At 46.2% G+C, this 19465-nt stretch overlaps 2 protein-coding genes across 2 annotated transcripts in view; both read right to left on the reverse strand.

The window, feature by feature from the left end:
* Positions 1-1043: 1043 nt before the first annotated feature.
* Positions 1044-7954, reverse strand: LOC108503782 (serine protease inhibitor Kazal-type 9-like). The gene is made up of 5 exons (XM_017828088.1): positions 7806-7954; positions 5349-5476; positions 4926-4989; positions 1951-2003; positions 1044-1529 (listed from the first exon to the last, which is right to left on the reverse strand). Exons 1-4 carry the CDS (start codon positions 7923-7925, stop codon positions 1998-2000), a joined length of 318 nt encoding a protein of 105 aa, XP_017683577.1. The 5' UTR covers positions 7926-7954; the 3' UTR covers positions 1044-1529; positions 1951-1997.
* A 781-nt stretch (positions 7955-8735) lies between these two features.
* LOC108503772 (serine protease inhibitor Kazal-type 5-like) overlaps positions 8736-19465 on the reverse strand; it is a 15301-nt gene continuing 4571 nt past the window's right edge. The window contains exons 2-8 of the mRNA XM_017828075.1: positions 14865-14992; positions 14342-14405; positions 12564-12691; positions 12404-12455; positions 9955-10085; positions 9274-9355; positions 8736-8801 (exon numbers count right to left, since the gene is read on the reverse strand). Of these exons, the coding sequence (XP_017683564.1) occupies positions 8736-8801; positions 9274-9355; positions 9955-10085; positions 12404-12455; positions 12564-12691; positions 14342-14405; positions 14865-14992 (651 nt within the window). The remainder of the gene's footprint in view (positions 8802-9273; positions 9356-9954; positions 10086-12403; positions 12456-12563; positions 12692-14341; positions 14406-14864; positions 14993-19465) is intronic.

The following is a 19465-nucleotide window of genomic DNA, read 5'->3' on the forward strand; positions in this document are numbered from 1 at the left end:
GGAGTGAAATTAATTGGTATTAGGTAAAATCCTGTAAAAATTGAAAGAAAAATCAAGTGACTGTGAAAGAAAGACATTCCAGCCTTATCTGCAAGAGAAAGTGTTTACAGATCAGGTCTAAATGGACTCAAACACCGTGTATGTTCAATCAAGGTCTTCTGGAAATGTCCTGAAATAAAGTTTATACAAATAAAGAACATATTTGCTTTAAGTAACAGCTATAAAAGAAAGTACAGGAGGTACGTGCAAACCGCCAGCAGAGTTCTGTTAACCCACCATCGGTGTCTCCTGCTTTGCATACCACCCTATTCCCAGATTCACTGACCCCAAAAAGCCAGGGAAACTCTTAACTCAAAAGCCTGGTTTTATCTTAGCATAGTTTCAGAATATAAATTAACTAGAACTGTCTGTAAGTCAGTTACACCTCAAAACAACAATACCTTTCCTTAAAAACCTTAAGCCATTTCATGCCATGGAAATTCTCACTTCTGCATCTGCCCCAGCACCAGGGCCCCAAAGGAAGGAGCCTTCTCTCCCTGCAGGAGATGGACCTAAAGATGGGCACTGGCTGAGCCCTTGAGCCCACAGGGAAGCTCAGGCCAAGGCAGAAGGTGAACCAGACAGTGACAGTCCATGGGCCATCACAGAAAGCACAGCTTTCTGTGGTGCCTCGAGGGTGCCATCAGTGGTTCTGCCCTCTCACAGCAAGAAATACTGCTGGCCAAATTCACACCTTCAGATTCTGCCTGGATGTGCCCCCAGCTCCAGCTTTGGTGGGGCAGGGCTCAGCACACCATCTGACATGACCACTCAAGATCTATCTACTTCCCACTATTGCTCAAAACAAAGTGGTCTGGATTTCCCAGTGCCTTAGATGAGAAGCCTGGAAGAGGACATTCACTGCAACAACTAAACTGCCAGCCCAGAGACAGGGTGCTTTAAAACCAATTTTTCCTTGTAACTTTCCAAATGTAAACCAATTAAATCTCAAACAACCCTCTGAGGTAGGTAAGTATCTTTTAATGTTTGTTTTACAGGCAGGAGAAAAGGGCTGATAGGGCAGTGAAGTGATTGGCCCAAGACCCCGTAATGAGTCAGAGGGAACCTGACCCCTGGTCCCTCCTCACAAAACCCTGGACCACGCTCTTCCTCCTTGGGTCCAACATCTTCGCCAGGTATTTACAGCAGCTGGTGCACCTCTGGGTGCTTATTGCCTAAGGAGCACGTGGTGTAAAGCCGGAGTGGGGACTCTTGTGCCCCTCCCATAAGGCTTAGTGAAGAAAAGTGACATGAAGCTGGTGAGTTATCTTTATTGTAGAAGCACGTTAAGACACAGCGAGGCGGCAGAGACTGCAACGGCATGCACAGGGCAGACCTGGGAAGACACCACGGAGTCCCCACAGCCTTTCGCCCTCCACCTGAGCAAGGACGGGCCCCGTTTGCTGCAGAAGGGGTTGAAGGCAGCTCTGGCAGTCCTGGGGACTTGGCAGCTCCCCTGATGATCAACATCGACTCTTCCTTTACTTGCCCTGTGGAGACAGAGGGCAGACAGTTCATTACTATAGTCCCAGAAGGCAAAGGGATGTGAAAGAACCATGAGGAAACACCGAAGCTGCCCCAAAGCTCTGCAGGGGTTCTGGGCCAGCCTGCCTCTCTGTGATGGGAGACAGCAGCACGCTGCTCTGCCAACATTCTCCCCGCTCTGCAGGGACAGCCTGGCTGGGAAAAACAGAGCCAGAGGAAAAGGAGTGGGCAGAGCCCACTACTGCAAGTTCCCACAGACTCAGCCCCGTCATCCCACATCTGCAGTGAGAGGAGGAATTCTGCAAAGCCATCTGTCCCAGCCCTGCTGCTTGTCCAGCAAGGTAGGACACTCCAACCCTTGTGAAACACAGCCCCCAAAGGACAGGCTGGCCAAGCAGGAGTAAGTCACTGCCCCTCTCTCCGTACCTTTGGTCACAGGTGATCCCTGGTGTTTGCTGGCAGACAGAACTCCATTACTCCTGGAAAGGAAGAGCAAAAAATAAGTCCACTTGACCACTGCTGTGTGACACTGGTATCAGTGTGACAGCCCCTCAAGGCCAACTCAATGCCCACATGAGATAACTGCAGCAGAGCCTGGCACAAGGACAGGCAGATTGGGCTGCTGCCAGCTGAGGAAAACAAGACTAATTTCAGCCTGAAGCTAAGTGCTTTCCACACCTATTTTCTAACTGGGAAAGGTCCTGCTTTTCGTCTTTTCTTATTTTGCCACCTCAAAAAGCAGCATGGCAAAACAGAGAGCCTTGTAAGGAAACTGGGACTTGCTCATCTAGGAGTTTTCTACTTGTTAAGAAACAGGTTTAAAAAATAAAAAAAAGGAGAAACTGGGTATCCCCTTTTTTCCCTGATTTATTGACTAATGTGGGCAGACTGGTGACTACGGCCTGGGTTATCTGTGGAAAAACCTTTAAACTGTGAGATATGCAGCATTAAAAGTCAGATGTGCTGGAAAGACCCACAATCAATTCATCCATGTAACACGGCACTGCAGGACGTACCAGCCAGTTAACTTACAAAAAAAAAGATATCTAAACCCAGGATGCCGACCTACATTTCCCATCAGTAAAGCAGAACAGGATCAAAGGAATTCAGTTAAAGCACAGACCAGGCAAGGTGGCAAGACCCAACGCTGGCCAGTGGGGACAGGCTGACTCTGCAGCAAGGTTTTCTACCTCAGCCGTGCACAGAAACACCCTTTAGTATCAGATCTCTATCAAACCACATTGCTCCCATCCCTTCCTACAAGCATCCTTCCCTGATGGCCATCAGGTTACCAGAGCTGTCAGAAACACATGGAAATCCAGCTGCAGCTTTGCAGGCAGGAGTGGATGCAGGCAAAGGGATGAGGCAGCTTGAACACACATTTTCTCAGGCAACCCAGCACTCTCTATGGATATATTAAAAATACAACTCAAGGAAATATTACATTTTTTGGGTAACAATTTCTTATCTTCCTCCAAAGCATTTCATATTCTGCACATTCCAACTCTCTAAATCTATTTCTGATGCCAAAAGCACTGCTGGAAGCTGGTTTCCTCCAGGTTTTAGTAGCGTATATTCAGTGCCTGAGTCTTCAGCAGAAAGAAAAATTCATTATACTGAAAGTGAGCATGAATTTCAGTGCTGAAAATAACTTTGCTCTGTACATTGTTTATAAGCTCCCATAAATTTTCATTCTGATCCTTCAGGTGACATAAAAAAAACCTAAGAATAAATCATTGTGCATGGGGGTTTTTGTGTAACTTTTCTTACCCCTCAGAAAAAGCTTATCACTTTCCCTTTTAATTGCATCCAACTCTCCTTGGAGTACTTAACAGAGCTACAAGCTGTGACTTTCAGTAAATGGCATCCCCCTTTAATTGCAATGGCTTGAGAGCTGTAACAGCTTGGTAAAACATGAAACAGTAAGGAATTCCAGATCAGGCACAGTTTTGTAGGAATCCTCTCTACTTTTCTGTTGCCACAGTGTACCCAGTCTTATTCTGTCTCGGGCAGTGTGAGCACAGTCACGAGCAGACTCCCATACTGCCTGGTCTTCCTGTGCCCCCAGAATTCACAAGCCAACAGTGGTTCCCTCTCACTAAAAATCAAGACACGAAGGCCTCCAGTACCATCACAGGCAAAATTCTTTCTCTCCGCACTACAATTTCTTCAATGAAACAAAGTTTAGAGCACCCTTCTGCTTTACAGAAGAGGAGAAAAAGAGCCAGGATGTTTAGTTTTAGTGTCTTGGGGATCTGGGGGCATCCTGTCACTGAGCAAAGGAAGGCATGGCATGACTGCTCTCATATCTCATAGCTCCTTATTGCCTACAAACCCATGGATACCACATTCTTATTCAGAAGTCAAAGCTCCATCCAAAACTTTACAGAACTTCTCTTTTACAGGTTCAATATTTGGATCACCTACAGGTTTAGGTGACCTATTTCCCTTGGTACAAATATTCAGTTTCCAAAGAGTTCATGCCAATGAGGACAGTTGTTCCTGGGTGCCACAGGACAGCCTGTGAACTCAAGAGACACAAACTGGGAGACACTGGCTGCAAATCCAAACGCTGGAGACTGTCAAGCTTCCACTGGTAGAAAGACAAAGCACAACTGAGAAATGTTTAACTCATCTGCTATGTGGGATTGCACAAGATGTCAAGACCTTTCCAGAAAGTATGCCACCTAGTGAATAATTTTGATTTCCCAACCATCTACCTGGATATTATTTAGGGAAGGAGCCATTTGTAGTTTACACAGTTGTGGTCTTCCTGGCCAAACCAAAGTCCCAGGAGGAAAGTCAGGCATTTTCCCATCACTCTCCTACCATACACCCTAAGCAAAACAGAGACTATGCACAGGTTATATATTAAATCTAAGTCTCAACCTGTATATAAATATCTGGACCATGAACATCCATTCCTGGGGCTCTAACGATCCTGCCACAGATGGCAGAGGCCAGGTTGGCTCCCCAGCAGGCACTTGGAGTGAAAAATGGGATACTACACACAGCAAGAGGCACTTTTTCCTCCACACCTCAGCAACATTCCCATCCAGAAAAACAAAGGAAGAGAGATGGGGACCCCAATACCTCTCTTCCCTCCCAACAAATGTGGCTGAAGAGCAGCTGCAGAGCATGGTTTTAATTATCCCACTGTTAATTGAACGAAAAGTTAACCCAGTTAACCTGCCAGTAGGGTCTAAGTGTAGACCCCCCAGCTACTGCTGAAGGGCACAGTGGGCAGTTTGTGACAAAGTGCCAGCTACTTCTCATTCCTCACTCCCCACTGTGGCTGCCTGGATTTGATCCCCACAGGCTGAGACTGTGCCAAAAGGGGAGTTTCACCAGAGGAAGGGAAAAGATTGATGTTCACAGCCCAGCCTTGGTGTGCCGCTTACCAATTCAGGGGCAGGCTCTCGGCACTCGCCTTGATAGTTTAACGTGATGAAGTTTGAAGCTCTCCTGCAAAGGGAGGACAAGACATTGCTTATTATTCACTTGCAATGCCACAGCTCTCTCTGCCATCAGTGTGACAGTCCTCTGTGGACTCCTTAATGCTTTGATGCTTATGGTGGCATTTATTACTCCCCAAACAATCTGTGATTGGGCAGAAAGGGAATAGGGGACCCTGGCAACTTGTGTATCTTAATTAGCTGTCATCAGATTAATCTCAGGCATTTTGATCTATGTTTGCTTAACAGCAAAGCACTGAGGACACACTTGATAGTGAGTCATGATGTATCAAAACAAACACTGTTCTGCAAAAGACACTCGGGAATGGTGGATGGCCCTGTATTAGTGAAATCTCTCCGCCTACTCACATGGCAGCTGAACACAAGTCACATTCATTTTTGTATGTTTTCCCATCAGTGCCACAGACTGGTTGTGAGGATTCGCTGCAGAAAATCCTTCCACCCTTTACCCCGTGCAGAATTCGATCACAGTCCAGCTGAAGAGACAAAGAAATCACATTTGGTGCTGGTTGACTTGTAAGACCCTTCTTTACATGACTTAAAAGTGCTCATAAACCAAGCCCTGCATGGGGCCCCTCTGCCCTTTAGCATGTCCATCACACTTCCAGCCAGGACGGACTTGGAAAGAGATTGTGTCTCTTCCTGGACCAGCCAGTCAAGCTTTTGGGAACAGAGCCCTCACGCCCCACTCATCTAATCCACCTCAACACCATGGTCTTGAGCGGGTTTATTTCTCTCACTGTGGATCCACAAGAAGACAAACTTCTGCTACCTGTTCTTAGCCCTCCTTATCAGGGCTTTGATGCCATTTCATCTCCAAGAACGAAGACGAAGCCCATTGGCCAAAAGACGTCTCCAGCAGACTGGCGCTGCCCGAGGGCGGTGCGACACGCAGCACAACTTCTGCCACCCACTGCGTCGACAGACATGAGCATATCTGAGCAGCTATGACTAATGAGGGGTGCCCTCTTGTTTCCTCTCGAGCATGGCAACGGGAACATTTAGGCACAGTTTTCCTTACAAACCACACGTGGCACAGCCAGGACAAACTCACAGCACAAGGATTGACCTTTGGAGACCCCCAAAAAGCCTCTCACACCCTACCAGCAGAGCGGGGCGGGTGTTTGCAGAGTCATAGCAGATTTCCAACAGCAGAGGTCAGGGATAGCACACCCTGTTCCCTGGTACACACAGCCCCTTCCTCAGCTCCGCCACCCACCGCTGCTCCAGGCATCAAGAAAAGACCGAGATGAAAAAGTGACTAATGGGCTCCCAACCCCATCTCCAGGTGCTACAAAATATGTTGCTACGACTGCAAATGGTACAGTGGGACTGAGAGGGTATTCCACTTCCCATTCCACCTTGAGATGCAGCATTTAGCTCAAAAATGATGGTTTATCAATAGCCCTACAGGGTGGGAAGCACTACAGGGAAGGAAGATTTCGTACCAGGTGCTGTAGGGGGGTTTCAGTGATGTTGGGGTGCTGTGATAGCACCTGTTGGTTAAACATCACTTGCTAATTTCAGTAATGTGCTGCTTCCTCCCTCACCTGGGTAATTATTGGTGCTGTGAAAGCAGACAATGCTGACCTTTGCAATCCTCTGCTCAATGCCTTCCTACGCACCAGACAGTGCTGCCTGCACCTCTGCCCAGGACAGGTGGCCACCCCACCAGCAGCCCCACATATCACAGGTGCCAGCAGCCAGTGCCACCACTCCTTTGGCTCTGGAGAATTGTGTGACAAAACCCACAGGTGGCCCTGGAAAGAGGAGAGGAGCAGATCTGCTCTCTGAATCACCTCTTGTTGGTCAGGCTCATCGGCATCCACTCCCCCTCCAGTGCTACCAGGAAATACCACTAAGCCCTGAAGCAGACTGGCCTTATTACACCTAATGCTTCCTCTGGAATGCATTAAAATTGCTGTACCTGAACTACCTACTGGGTTTTTAACTCAAATATCCCTTTTCTAAAAGCGGTCAGTGACAGAGGCTTCAGGGAGAATAAAGGCAATTGGTAGTAAGGTCTCTCCACGCATGGAAATACACTTCCTATCCTTTCCAAAATGTTATTTAAATTACTGTATGCAAATGCTAGAGGAATTAAAACATCAGGTAATTTTTTTTTAACCATCCTACCTCTTGACAACACCCTGTGACAGTGAGATCCACAGTTTAGTCACTCTTTTTGCGGTAACTTATTTTCTCTTATTAGTTCATATTTTCCACTTTTAGCTTTGCTGGAACTATTCCATTTTCTTTCATGAGAAGGGAGAGCAGACACCCCCACCTTCCTCCCACATTATTCCATACACACTTGTCATCTACCGCTCAGTGTTTCCCCCTTTAGCACTCCCTCCTCCTGCCCAACCTTGTCCTCATGCCCTGGTCAGCTCCATAACCCTGTTCTGGCCACGGCCTTTACCTCAGCATCTTCTCAACACGAGGGAGGGGAGGGGGGAGGTGGCACTTCTCAACCCAATTTGGCTACATGTGGGGCAGGCATCCAGCCTGAGTTCAAAACCAGCACCCCCATAGCTGATGTACTCCCATAAGGAGCCAAGCCCTTCCCTCTGCTTCAGTGCCGGGTGATACAGGGACTGGCATCAGAGTACAGATACTTTCACTCATTCAAACCCTTCCAAGGACACAGGGCCAAGTGAGAAGCTTTAGGGTTACAGCAAGAACAGGAGCATCTGCTGGGAAAGGAGCAGGGGGGGGCTTAGCACTGGCAGAGAAGCCCCCTGTGGGAGAGGTCCCCATTTCTGCCCATACAGCTGCCATCCAAGGTGCAGGAGGTGGCTTTACCATCTGGGACTCATCGGTGTCTCTGCTCTGTGACTTGCGGCCCAGTGACCGGTTGCAGTTCCTGCCACGCTGAGCTGTGTTTCGTTGTGGGCTGGCAGAGAGATCAAAGACACTGTTCATCACACCATCCTCCCAAACAGAGGGAGCACAGTGCAAACCCACCCTCCCCACAGACCCCCACAGCTCTGAGAGCCATTTGCACTATGACATCCACCTGCTCACGGGGATAGGAGAGGGCACATTCTATCAGGGAGGCAACAAACAGCAGGACAACTTTGCCCTGTGCTCAGCCCAAGTGTACCTCCACCCCAGGGCTCTGCACCCCCGTGTGTGCTGGCATCACTTGGTAGAAGGGGGACTGAGGAATTGCACCAGCCAAAAGCAAGAAATCTCAGTGTTCCCCAGAAAAGGCTCTGAAAAAGCAGCAGCTGAGTCCTGCTCAGGTCCAGCAGCTATAAAACAAACAGGAGTGCCTGACCAGTGCCCAGAAAGCACGTGATACATCAGGCACTACCTCTGAGCCAGGGGATGAGGATGAGCCAGGGCTAACCCACGGGTGCACTGCCAGGAGTCAGGGTTTGCTGGACAAAGCGTCCTGAGAGGGATTCTGAACACAGCAATCACTGGTGCTTAGTACATAAAGTCAAGGCCAAAAAGGAGTAAGGGTTGCATGAGAAACATGCCCCACTATGCCTCTTTCCCATCACCAGCTTAGCCAGTGCAAAGACATGCTGTACTGAGCACCAAACAGAACAACATGGACTTCTCCATCACAGACAGTGCTGCTTGTGTGCTGCCAAAACACTCCTGCTCCAATAAACCTCCTGACCATCCCTAGGAAAATACATGTAGGTGGAAGGGGGTAGAAACCAGTGCCAGGGCTTGTAGTATGTAGGGAAGGACAGGCTGCCAACCCAAGTGCTGCTGAACTCACCCTCGGCCCGTTGAGAAGGGGCGTCTCTCATTTACACCCTGCCGTGAACCACCACAGTTCTTCTGCAAAAGGGGAAGGGTCACATTCAACAATCACAGAAACAACTTTTATACAACTAGAGAAGTGACAAAGTTAAAGCAGCTCCTGCCCTCCCCCCCTCCTCCTCCCAGACCTAGAGAATTATAGTGCTGTAATTAGAGAAGCAGGTTTGATATGCTCCAAACCCACCAAATGATGCCATCCGATGGCTTACAGGATTGTGGAGAGTCTGGACCTGTCCTTTATCTCTCATATAGCATCACTGGGAAAGTGAGGGGCTGTTCTTTCAGGTCCAAACATGTCCAGTTTGTATGTTTACACCATCCCACAAATGAGTGAGGCTTTGCAATATAATCTGCATCTCCCCCATCACTCACTGGCTACAGCACCCTAAGCACCCTGATTACCCCCAAGATGACCACAGGCAGTCCCTGGCCACCCAGATCCCACAGACTCTTTCACTGAGCTCAATATAGGCTCCAAGCTCCATCTCACCTGGTTTGTCCTCTCTGAAGTGGGCAATCTGTTACGCTGGCCAGTTCCACCAGACTGACCTCCTCTTTGAGCTTCCTTTTTGCTGGAAGAAGGGAAGAGGAGAAAAAAGGTAGTGCTATGGCAGCATGAGTGCCACCGGCACCCAGGGCTGCCCTGTAAGCCAGCATCATGCCGTTAGGCACCACCTCCCCATCCACAGTCCCTGTTCCTGGTGGTCCTGTTCCTAATTCCCACCTCTAAGCCTTCTCCCTTCTCCTCACCATTCCCACTGTATGCTACATCCTGGATCCAGGTGGCTGCTTTCATATCAGGGCTGCTTCTGCATATGCTCTATGGGAGTAGAGAGAGAGCATCTGGAAGGCAAAGTACATGCATGGGAAACTCCTCAGGAGCTGCCCATGCCCAACAGTCCCCTGGGAAAGAGACTGCTCTCTGTCAAACTTGTTTCTCCTCCTCTACTCCACACTGCTTCTCACCTGCCCCTGGGCCCTTAGCGCTGAAAGGGAAGCAGGAAGAGGGGCAATGGCTGCAGCCCTACTGTCAGAGCATCTCCTGGAGGGCCACTGGGAGTCAGGACTCTCCCAGGCATTGCCCAGATGCAGCTTCACAAGCAAAAGCTGCAGTTCTGCAGCTGGAGGCTTTTCCCCTTTGCTATTGTTGCTCAGAGGAAGCTGTACTCACAACTTGTCGGCACACATGAGACATTTGTTGGTGTGCTGCTTGCCAGAGGCATCCCGGACAGGGTCATTCTCCCTCGTGCAGGACAGTCGTCCACCAGCTTCAAACTGGGAGCGAAACTCACTGCAGTCATCCTGCAGAAGGAGGGCAGCAGTTTAGAGCACCCTGTCCTCCTTGTCTTATTGACCTGACCCTTGGGAACTTGGGGTTCCCTGCCAGGAAAGCATTGAACCATCACAAATGCATCCCGGGAGAGTCTGGGTGGGGGTGAGAGAAGAGGGTGTGCAGCACCAGCCACTTAGCATATAAACAGAGGAGTGAGTCAGAAAAATTCCAGATCCTTCTGCCTGCACAGCACGTGTTGGGGAGTTCTCTAGTATGGTCCAACTAATTATTATTCTCCTCATTGGGCTATCCAAAGCATGCCAGTGATGTGACCAATACGGTGATAAGTCACTCCCTCTTCTCCCAACATCCTTAATACACAGCTACAGCCTTTTCCCAGACAGTAGCTCAGATAATTTTCTTTACAAAGAGAGTAGTGTCCTCCAAATCAGCCACACTTTGGGATCAAAGTCAATATAGAAGAAGCAGTTAAAACATAAAAGCACAATGCAAACATACTTAATAGTCCACAGGCAGAGGCAGGTTGTTTGGAGAGTAGATCATTAATTTGTTCCTTGTTCAAAATTGCTGCACAGAAACTGTTAACTTGCCCCTGTTATGTAACATGGATGGAAACATTCGGCCTCCCTAATTTCAACCATTTCACACACTGCAATAGCCAGTTCCAAACAGCAAGTACAGAGGGTAAGTAACTGAATTTCACTTACTCTTTTCTTTTTACAAAAGAGGTAATTTTCTGCCCTTTTTGTTCACAGGGTTTTTGATAGCTTGTATGAAGGTCCCTAGCAGGTCACTGGCCTCATTCTTTGCTTTGCTCAGAACCTTATAGCACCTCCTCCTCTCTGGCAGCAGATTTCCCCAGTGTTGTCCCTCATCCCATCCAGAGCATCTCAGCCTCCATCTCCTCAGCTTTCCCATGGCACTAACACTGGCAAACCACTCTGAGTGCAAAACCCCAAGTTTTCCTAGAGCCATACTAGTCATGGGTAGGAGAGATGATCCGGTGCAGGATGAGCCTGCTTCCTGCTGTGCTCAGCAGTCACAGTGCATTACTCCCACCACAAATAAGTACTGCACTCACTTCAGAGGAGCTCCCCAAAAGCCTCGCTGTTTCTTCCCCACCACCAGCATGTGCTCACACCCCTGAACAGTTCAGGCAATGCTTTTGCTCCATGACTAGCCCAGGAAAGCTCTCCCAGCCCCTCCTTTTCTTGTTCCCTTGGGCCAGCCCAGCTCAGCAGCCCAATTCTCAGCCTTCAAGACAAATCTGCCTTCCCCAACAGCCTCTCTCAAACGCTCTCCCTTTGAACCAGTATTTCTGGAGCCCTGTTAACTTCTCGACCTCTGCTGCAAAAATCTCACTGAGTCCATCTGAGTTGTGCATTTGCCTTTTTCGTGGCTTGTCGCATCCCTGACCCACTAATAAATGCAGAGCTTTCTTATCCTCTGTCACTTTTAACCAATGAGTATGAATTCTTATTAATCACTGACTGTGTGATCTTGCAGTGCCATTACATTTTATCTCGTTTCTATTACTCCAGGCCTCAGTGGTATCCAATTAGTCTTGAGTGATCTGCTGATCCTTTTCTGCTGATACTGCCTCCCAGCTTTACCCCAAGCAAATTTCACTTATACTTCTATTTTTTGGTGCCAAAATCATTAGAAAAACACTAAAACAGGATTATCCCCAAGACTGAAGCTTAAGGGGACCGCACCAGTCCCTACTATAGCAGGAATCAAGAGGTAAGGATTGGAAAGCGACTATTTTCCACCCTTACAGAGCTGTTTTTCCCACCAAAGCATCAGGGCACAGGGACATGGTGGCTGCAGCATGCCAGGGAAAAGGTGGTGAATGGCAGCTCCATGAGAACAAAGTTTCCAATAAAAAAAGCTAAAACGGAACAACAGGCCTGGAGATAACACAAGGCTAAGCTTTCCTCCCAGAACACAATGATCTCTTAAGATGTGCAGAGTTCAGATTCAGTTTTCCACACATTTTTCTTTTTCTCCTAATTAGCACCGTCAGCAGCACTGACGTCTCCACCCTCTGATTTAGGACAGTACAGCACAGCTGGTTTCCTACTCTGTTGGGGTTTGCCTGTACCTAGATCCACAGGTCAGTGGGACAGACCATGACATTCAGGCACAAGTTGTTTACTTGAGGGATTCAAGAGCATGAATAATAAATAGGGAGGGAAAGGAAAGTGGATCTCAAAATTAAGTCAGAGGAGACCGAGCAACTGCATAGAATAACATTGCCTTTTGTCTGTCTCGGGTGGAAATCCAATAAAGTTCTATATTGACCTGCCTAATACTTTAATCTCACCTTATCTTTTCCTTGTCTGTTTTTAGATAACTTCCGCTCATTCTCCCTTTTGCTGGAAGAGAAGGAAGATGAGAAAGTGAATACCAGGGTGCTCCAGGGAGGAGAGGTTTTCCCCTTCATCAGCCGCAGGAGGGGCAAGTGATTCTTTTTTGTTACTCACAACTTCTCTGCACACATGATGCACTTATTGCTGTGCTGCTTCCCAGAGGCATCCCGGACAGGGTCATTTTCCCTGGTGCAGGAAAGTTTCCCTTTCTTGAACAGATCCCGAAACTCCCGACAGTCATCCTGTACAAATACCAAAAGCACGGGTTGACACTGATACGCTGACAGAGACACATCTCCCACAAATCCACAAAGGATTATTCACCCAATGAAATACATTTCAAACACTATTTTATTTCCTTGAGGAGTAACTCAATGGAAAACCATAGCATGCAGCATAAAACAAATAAATCAGTATATTTAGATGAGCAGATCTGTCTTTTACATCCAGGGTAGCCTTATTTCTCTTGCTAATAGAAAAGACATGCAAGAGCCTGCCCAAAGGACCTAAGTTGTGCTCTAAGTATAAAATCTACAATTTCAGTGAATTTTAAATGAGAAAGTCAGTTTTCCCATATCTCATGAGAGAACATACTACCAAGAATTTTAAAATTCATGCACAGTAAAAAGATGAAGCTGCAGGCATAAAAAAGTATAATCCCTGCACACCTTACATTCCCAGGTACAAGAGAGTAAGACGTGGGTGTTTTCACCTTCCACTTAACGTGATGGTATGTGTTAATTGAACCCAAGCACTCTATTTCACAAAAGGCTTTTGTAGCAAAACCCACTTAAGCATTTCAGGCTGGCCTTTACTTTCCTCCAAACAGCTTTCCTATAATTTTCAGGGCAGGTCTGCAGCATAAGAAACCCATGGTACACGTGAAATCTTTAAGTTCGTTTATGCAGCACTTACAACCTTATCTGCCACGTGATCTGTAATACATTTTTTCCTTCACACTGTGTAGAGGAGATGGTTTGATAACTTATCCCAGCTCTGCAGATGGGGAAGTCAGGCCTAGAAAATTACTTGCCAAAAGCCAGACAGAAAATCTATGGCTTAACAAAGAAATTCAGTGTAGGTCTTTTCCTGATGCTGTAAAACTGTCCCTCTGCCATCAGGACCACACTTTGGTAAGTCAGGTGTTTAAAAAAAGATCTCCCTTAGGACAGCTATGCTTTACAAAGCCTTTAATTTGCCCAGACACACAAGAGCTAGGAAGCTACCCTGCTTACCAGATGTAAAATATAAATAAATAAACCACCGCAACCAACACTATCTGATGGAAACCAATTCACTCCTACCTAGAATAAAAACCCAAGGCTAAAAAGGCAGCTCCCTCCACATGAAGACCTGCTATCTAGAAAGGCAGCTATGGGTAAAAGAAACCAGCCAGGTGCATCGACAAGATAAACAAGGGACAATTAGAGCCGGCCTGTTCCCACACCCTGCCCTAGTCAGAGCTCACATGCACCAAACTTGCTATTAATTATTTGCCAGATACCAATGGTGTGCCTTATAAACAGGCAGGTATCCTCCTTGGTGTGTACTCTGGGTCAGGCACAGACTGTATGTGCCGTGCCAGTAATTGCCCGATTGGGACGAGATTGCCTGGGAGGAGCCGTGAGGAGTTTTGGTTTCTTTTATGCTCGTGGATGGCACAAAGCCTCACACTCCTTCAGACCCTCTTCCCATGGCAGAGCATGTTTGCCCAGTTCTCATTGCAGGTGCATTGCTGGACCCTTTTCCACTGTCCAAGCCAGGATTTCCCACACTGCAGACAAGGAAGCGCACTCGGGAAGCAGGTCAGAGGCAGGAGACGCAAAGCCACTGCATCATCCTGCTCCCAGTGCGCCAATAAAACTGGCTTCAGCAGTGATGTTTCACCTCACCTTTCCCAAGGAGTTCACATTCCTGTCCACCTCTCCACCACTCCCTTTGTTTGAGTCTCTTTCCCTGCAAGAAAGGGAGGTGTGAGTGACGGAGCAGCTGCAGTCCTTGGATGCAAAGCCAAGACAGGTGGTGATTAAAGGCCAGTCCTGCCGACCCCACCTCCCCATTGCGCAAGGCAGCAGGATGGACCAGCACTGGGTGTTTAGCATCTCTGCACTGGGGGTGCCATCCTTTCTCCCTGCCTAATATCCAGGTCTCTCATCCTAATAAACACCACCTACAGAAATAAGAAACTAAATCTGTCAGTTTTCACCCTGCATTTGCTCCTCACACCCCGTGGTGAGTCCCCACCATGTGATGAGCTGGAGAGATGGACTGGGTTCACAGGTTTGCTGAAGAGTTACTAACTGGTCTCACTGGCCCAGGACAACACAGAGACTCTTGAGAATGGGCACATCACTATGGGAAGAGAGGACAGATGGGCAGGATGGCCACTGGAGCCAGCAGGCAGCCAATACTCACAGCAGCCTTTGGCACATCATGCACTTGTTGAGGTCTCCTTTGCTATTCGGGCTCCTGAAGGGCTCCTTGGTGGTGGGACAGGAAAACTTCCCACTGCGCAGAAGTGACCAAATTTTCCTGCACTCATTCTGAAAAGCACAGAGGAGAATAGTCAGTGGAGGCTACCATCGAGATCCTGAGAACAGTTCATTCATATTTAATCTTTTTTGGGTGTGCTACATGCTCTCAAACAGCACCAGTTTGCTCACACCAGGCCTGGGGCTGCCACAATCCTGCCCATCCCTCACTACACACCACACGTGGTACAGGCTGTATCGAGAGCCCTGCTCACAGCTCCCAAGGCAGAAAAGACAACTAGAAAGTCCAAAACCCATTGCAAGAATCATTAATCACATGAAAATGAATACATGTTTAAAGAATATATATTTAGTTTGCATACAGATGCAAATTGCTACCCGCTGCAGGGAAGGACTCCATGTTATAAAGTCATTCAAGAGCAGAAAATACAGGCCTAGAAGTGCCAGAGGGATGCAAGAGGAATGAACGGATCAGAGTGACTGAAGAGCAATTCAGGTGCAAGACAAGCACAGAAAAGTACAACCCTCTCAGGAAGCAGAGCAGTAATATTATGTGATGCTGCAGCAGCCCTTCGCCTCATCTGCTGGGTAACTGGAATGCAGACTAGGGAGAAGCAATGAACCGTTTAGTTATTTTTGGCTACTCCGTTTTCCAAAAGGATCTTTACCAAGGAGACCAGCTTGCTTGATTAAAACATGAATGGAACTGACTTCTCAGTCATTGAATCAAATTATTTTCTGAGACTCAAAGGACTTGCCTTAATTCTTTTAATTATGAAACTCAGGAATTATCAGAAGCAGGAGTTTCTGATGGATCAGAAGCTATATTATAAAATATCATTAAAAATATAATTCATGCCATTTCTAACTTCATTTCATGAGATTTCCAGCCCAGAGCTGCTTGAATATGTTCTCAGCATCATGCACCAAACACACACTATCAGCTAGAGCCATTACAGTATTACAACAGTATTGTCTCCAAACATGGAGAGATTCACTGCTTTTTCCACCACTGAAAAAGCACTATGATGCCTAAGTATAGTCCTCCTAAATGACTTTGCTCAGAGCACACATTAAGCAGTGTAAGTTGGCAAAACAAAAGGAGAATCAGAATAGAAAAGGTTGGACTCGCCTTAATCGAAGCTTGGCTGGCAACATCTGTGACAGAAAAACCAACAATGAAACCATACAAAAATCTTTGAAGGGAAATTTTAAAGCAAAAGCATTTAATTAAAATAATGCAGTTTCCTAATCCACCCAAATACCTCTCGATAAAAGCTAATCCAATGCATTATTTTACACTGACAGAAAGGACTGGGCATTAGAGAGTTTCTGGAACATAGCACTTTTTGTTATTCAAATGCAAAAGCATATCCATTTTTTTGTGCCTTTGTGCCCTCCTTTACTGTGTTACTTTTGTCAGGCTTAAAATCCAAGGATGGTTCAGTAACTGTTTTCCCATTATTCTACATCCCTGCCTTAGTAGTTGCATCAACCCCACAAAATATTTTTGGCTTTCTTCACCATCACTTAAAACTGGGATATCAGAGCTAGGCCATACCATTGTTGTTTGTCCAAAATGACAAATTCCTTTTCAAGGCCCATTCCATTTGCAATACCTCACACAAATTACTAAATTATTACTGAGTCAGCAGGTGAGTAGCTGATACATATTTCTTTCTACTAAGCCACTTAAAGCTGGTATAATATGTTTCATCCTCTTTTACATCATCAGTAGCATGGCAGGGAACCATCAAGAAATCCTCCATTATCTCTTTTTCAATGGAAACAGGCAGTAAATTGAAAGACCATTACATCAAACATAACTCCTGCTGAAGTCTCTCTATTGTAGCCAAATTATTGCAGCCATATAAAAATGCATTCCTTAGCAAGTGTTGACAAGAAATTACCATTTTTCTGAATTTACCAAAAATTGTATTACATTTGTGTTCAAAGTTGGGCTTTTTATGCAAAAATTCAGTCTGTTTCGAAATTGGTATTCTTTCACTTAGACAAATGGGGTTTGGGTTGGGGTTTTTTTTCTTAAACTGTTAATTCTATTAAAAATAGATGCTTTTACCTACCAATAAAACTTCACCGTTTTCACACACAAGAGAAAAAGCCATTATCAAGACGTTAAATCAATACATGTAGTACAGCAAAAAAAAAAAAAGGGTGGTCTTCTGTTATGCCACTATGCTTTTTAAACAACAAGGGCTCTAGTCCTTTATCCCACTGTTTTTATGGGATCTCCCAGGCTGCGTCCTCTGCCAGTCCCAGATTCAGCACAGAGAACATCAGAAGTTACTAACCTGAAAAGAAGCAGAAAAATGCCAGAGCAAGGACCAACGAGGCACCTTCTATTTTCATGGTGAGGGTGGCAGCTCTTTGCCTGTGTTGACTCTACTAGTGCATTGCTCAATGAAACCCAAAGACAGGGCTCAGGTCTGATCACATATATATAGATGACCAGATTCTCCGCCTTCGTTATGACATAATCTTCCCAAGAACCATCATTAGCTGAAAAAACCAGTTTGATGACACTACTCTAAATTCTAATGATCTCATTAACACAATTAATTTCCATAAGGATGGGACATATTTGAGTCACTCCCTGCATTTTGTCAAGGTAAGAAAATTATAAATAGATCATTTCAGATCCCCCACAGAGCCAGAGGGGTTCTTGCCATCTTTAGGGTGGTTCATAGGACAGTGGGTACTCCAGTCAACACACCACTAATACCCTTTCATATCTCAACAAAATAGCTGAAAGGGCTTTATTTTAATAGCGTGGCTCCAGAAGAGACAACAGGAAGGTCAGGTCACTCAAACCTCTGGAAAGTCAGTTTGCTTTTATAAAAGCCCTTCAGTATGAACCTAAGGAGTAAACATTCAGGAAAGGTTGGAAAACATCAAGTTTGAGGCTTTATTGAAATTCTTTAGGCTTGATGCTACAGTTCACACAGTAGCTGTGTCAATGGTAAAACCATACTGCCAGATCCTCATCTTTTCCCTATTGTCTTAAGAAAAAATTGCAGTGTTATTAGTGAAAACCTTTCCTCAGCCCAGGTGGGACTTGGCAGACCATACAGAAGCTGCTCTTTGAGGTACTCACAGAGGTGTGTTGTTATTGATGTTAAAGGGTCCAGTGAAGCAGCCCTGCTCAGGTCTCTCCCAAAGATGAGATAAGATGAAGGCAATCATCCTGTGCAGGGTTTCTCAGGAGATTCCAGAGAGGAAAATAAAAATGACATCAAAGTTTTGGAATGTGATTTACATGGGAAGAAGCTGTGTGCCTTGTTCTCCAGTGAAAAAGAGAAGAATTTGGAGAGAAAAGCCATTTGCAAGGTTTGAAAGAGGATAAATGAGTCAGTGAAGCAGAGCAGAATGACAAGGGACTCAAGCACAGGCTGTGGATGTGCAGAGAGGCAGATCAGTACCATCTGAGGAAGAAAACATACTTCTGCATGACATATGTGTTTGGCCAGACAAGCCACCACAGCTCAGTATAAATCCTTGTAATAAACTGCTGCCACACGCTTCTGAGATCAGAACAGTTGTTACTGTTTACAACTGGAGCCAAAGCCAAGCAATTAGACTCCTACTTTAGTGTGTGGTCATCCTTAACATTTCTCCTCAACTCAAAATGAAATCATGTGCAGGTTCACACAGTGGAGAGTTTGGAACAGAGAAGTAAACTGCCTGAGGTCATACAGATGGTTCACAGCAGATGTGAAGAGCTGTGTGTTGTCCTGAATCGTAATTTCTGTATGCATATTTGGGTGTGGAATTAGAGGGGAGGCCAACAGGAAGAGAATAAAACTAAGCTGATACAGCATGTGTCAGTATATCCTTGGGAGAACTGGAAGAGAAAAAGCAAGAAAGTGTATGGTAGTTTAAAAGTGGTTAGAGCTGGGAAATCTATTTGAAGGACAAAACCAAAAGATGTTATTTGTTACTGAAGTGTCTGTCCATGAGTCAGCCATGAGGTGGGAGGGTTTGGGAAGGGGAAATGCATTTTTAAAATGGGTTTTGTTTTTTAAAATTTTCAATCCTCCAAAAGCTCCATTCCTACAGAGAAGTAAAACACCAAAAGCTCTATTCCTACAGACAAGTGAAACAATTCCCTGATTTAAGACAAGCTGGCTGACTGCCCTGTTCCTGAAGGAAGCAGAGTGGGTGCCATATCTGGTCAGACTGGCCAGGTGAGAGCAGCTCCCAACCTGGCAGGGTAGAGAGAGACAAGGAAAAGAAGAGAGAGATCCAGGTCCTGACCCCACACTGGCCCTGTGACCACCCCATCTTTCTCCCATATTCCCACTACAGCAGCATCCTGTCCACCAATTATACCCATATCAACATGTGGGAGAAGGTTGGAATGGCCCAAACACACCTTGATACCAAAACCAAAACCATATTCAGTAACAAAACTTCTAAGGCAAAAAAAAAAAAAAAAAAAAAAAGCCCCAAAAAACCACCAAAAACCTGCTGAAATATAATTCCCTTAGGGACAGATTCTCCATA

This window comes from Lepidothrix coronata, unplaced genomic scaffold, assembly GCF_001604755.1.
Source record: "Lepidothrix coronata isolate B3197 unplaced genomic scaffold, Lepidothrix_coronata-1.0 Scaffold146, whole genome shotgun sequence".
In the NCBI taxonomy this organism is placed as follows: domain Eukaryota; kingdom Metazoa; phylum Chordata; class Aves; order Passeriformes; family Pipridae; genus Lepidothrix; species Lepidothrix coronata.

What these genes read in the sequence shown, in the direction of transcription:
- LOC108503782 (XM_017828088.1), bottom strand. Translation starts at nt 7,925, where the DNA reads ATGAACAGTGTCTTTGATCTCTCTGCCAGCCCACAACGAAACACAGCT. An exon ending in ACACCGATGAGTCCCAGATG is followed by an intron (nt 5,477 to 7,805) that starts GTAAAGCCACCT and finishes TTGTCTCTTCAG; the next exon opens with CTGGACTGTGATCGAATTCT. An exon ending in GACTTGTGTTCAGCTGCCAT is followed by an intron (nt 4,990 to 5,348) that starts GTGAGTAGGCGG and finishes CTCCCTTTGCAG; the next exon opens with GAGAGCTTCAAACTTCATCA.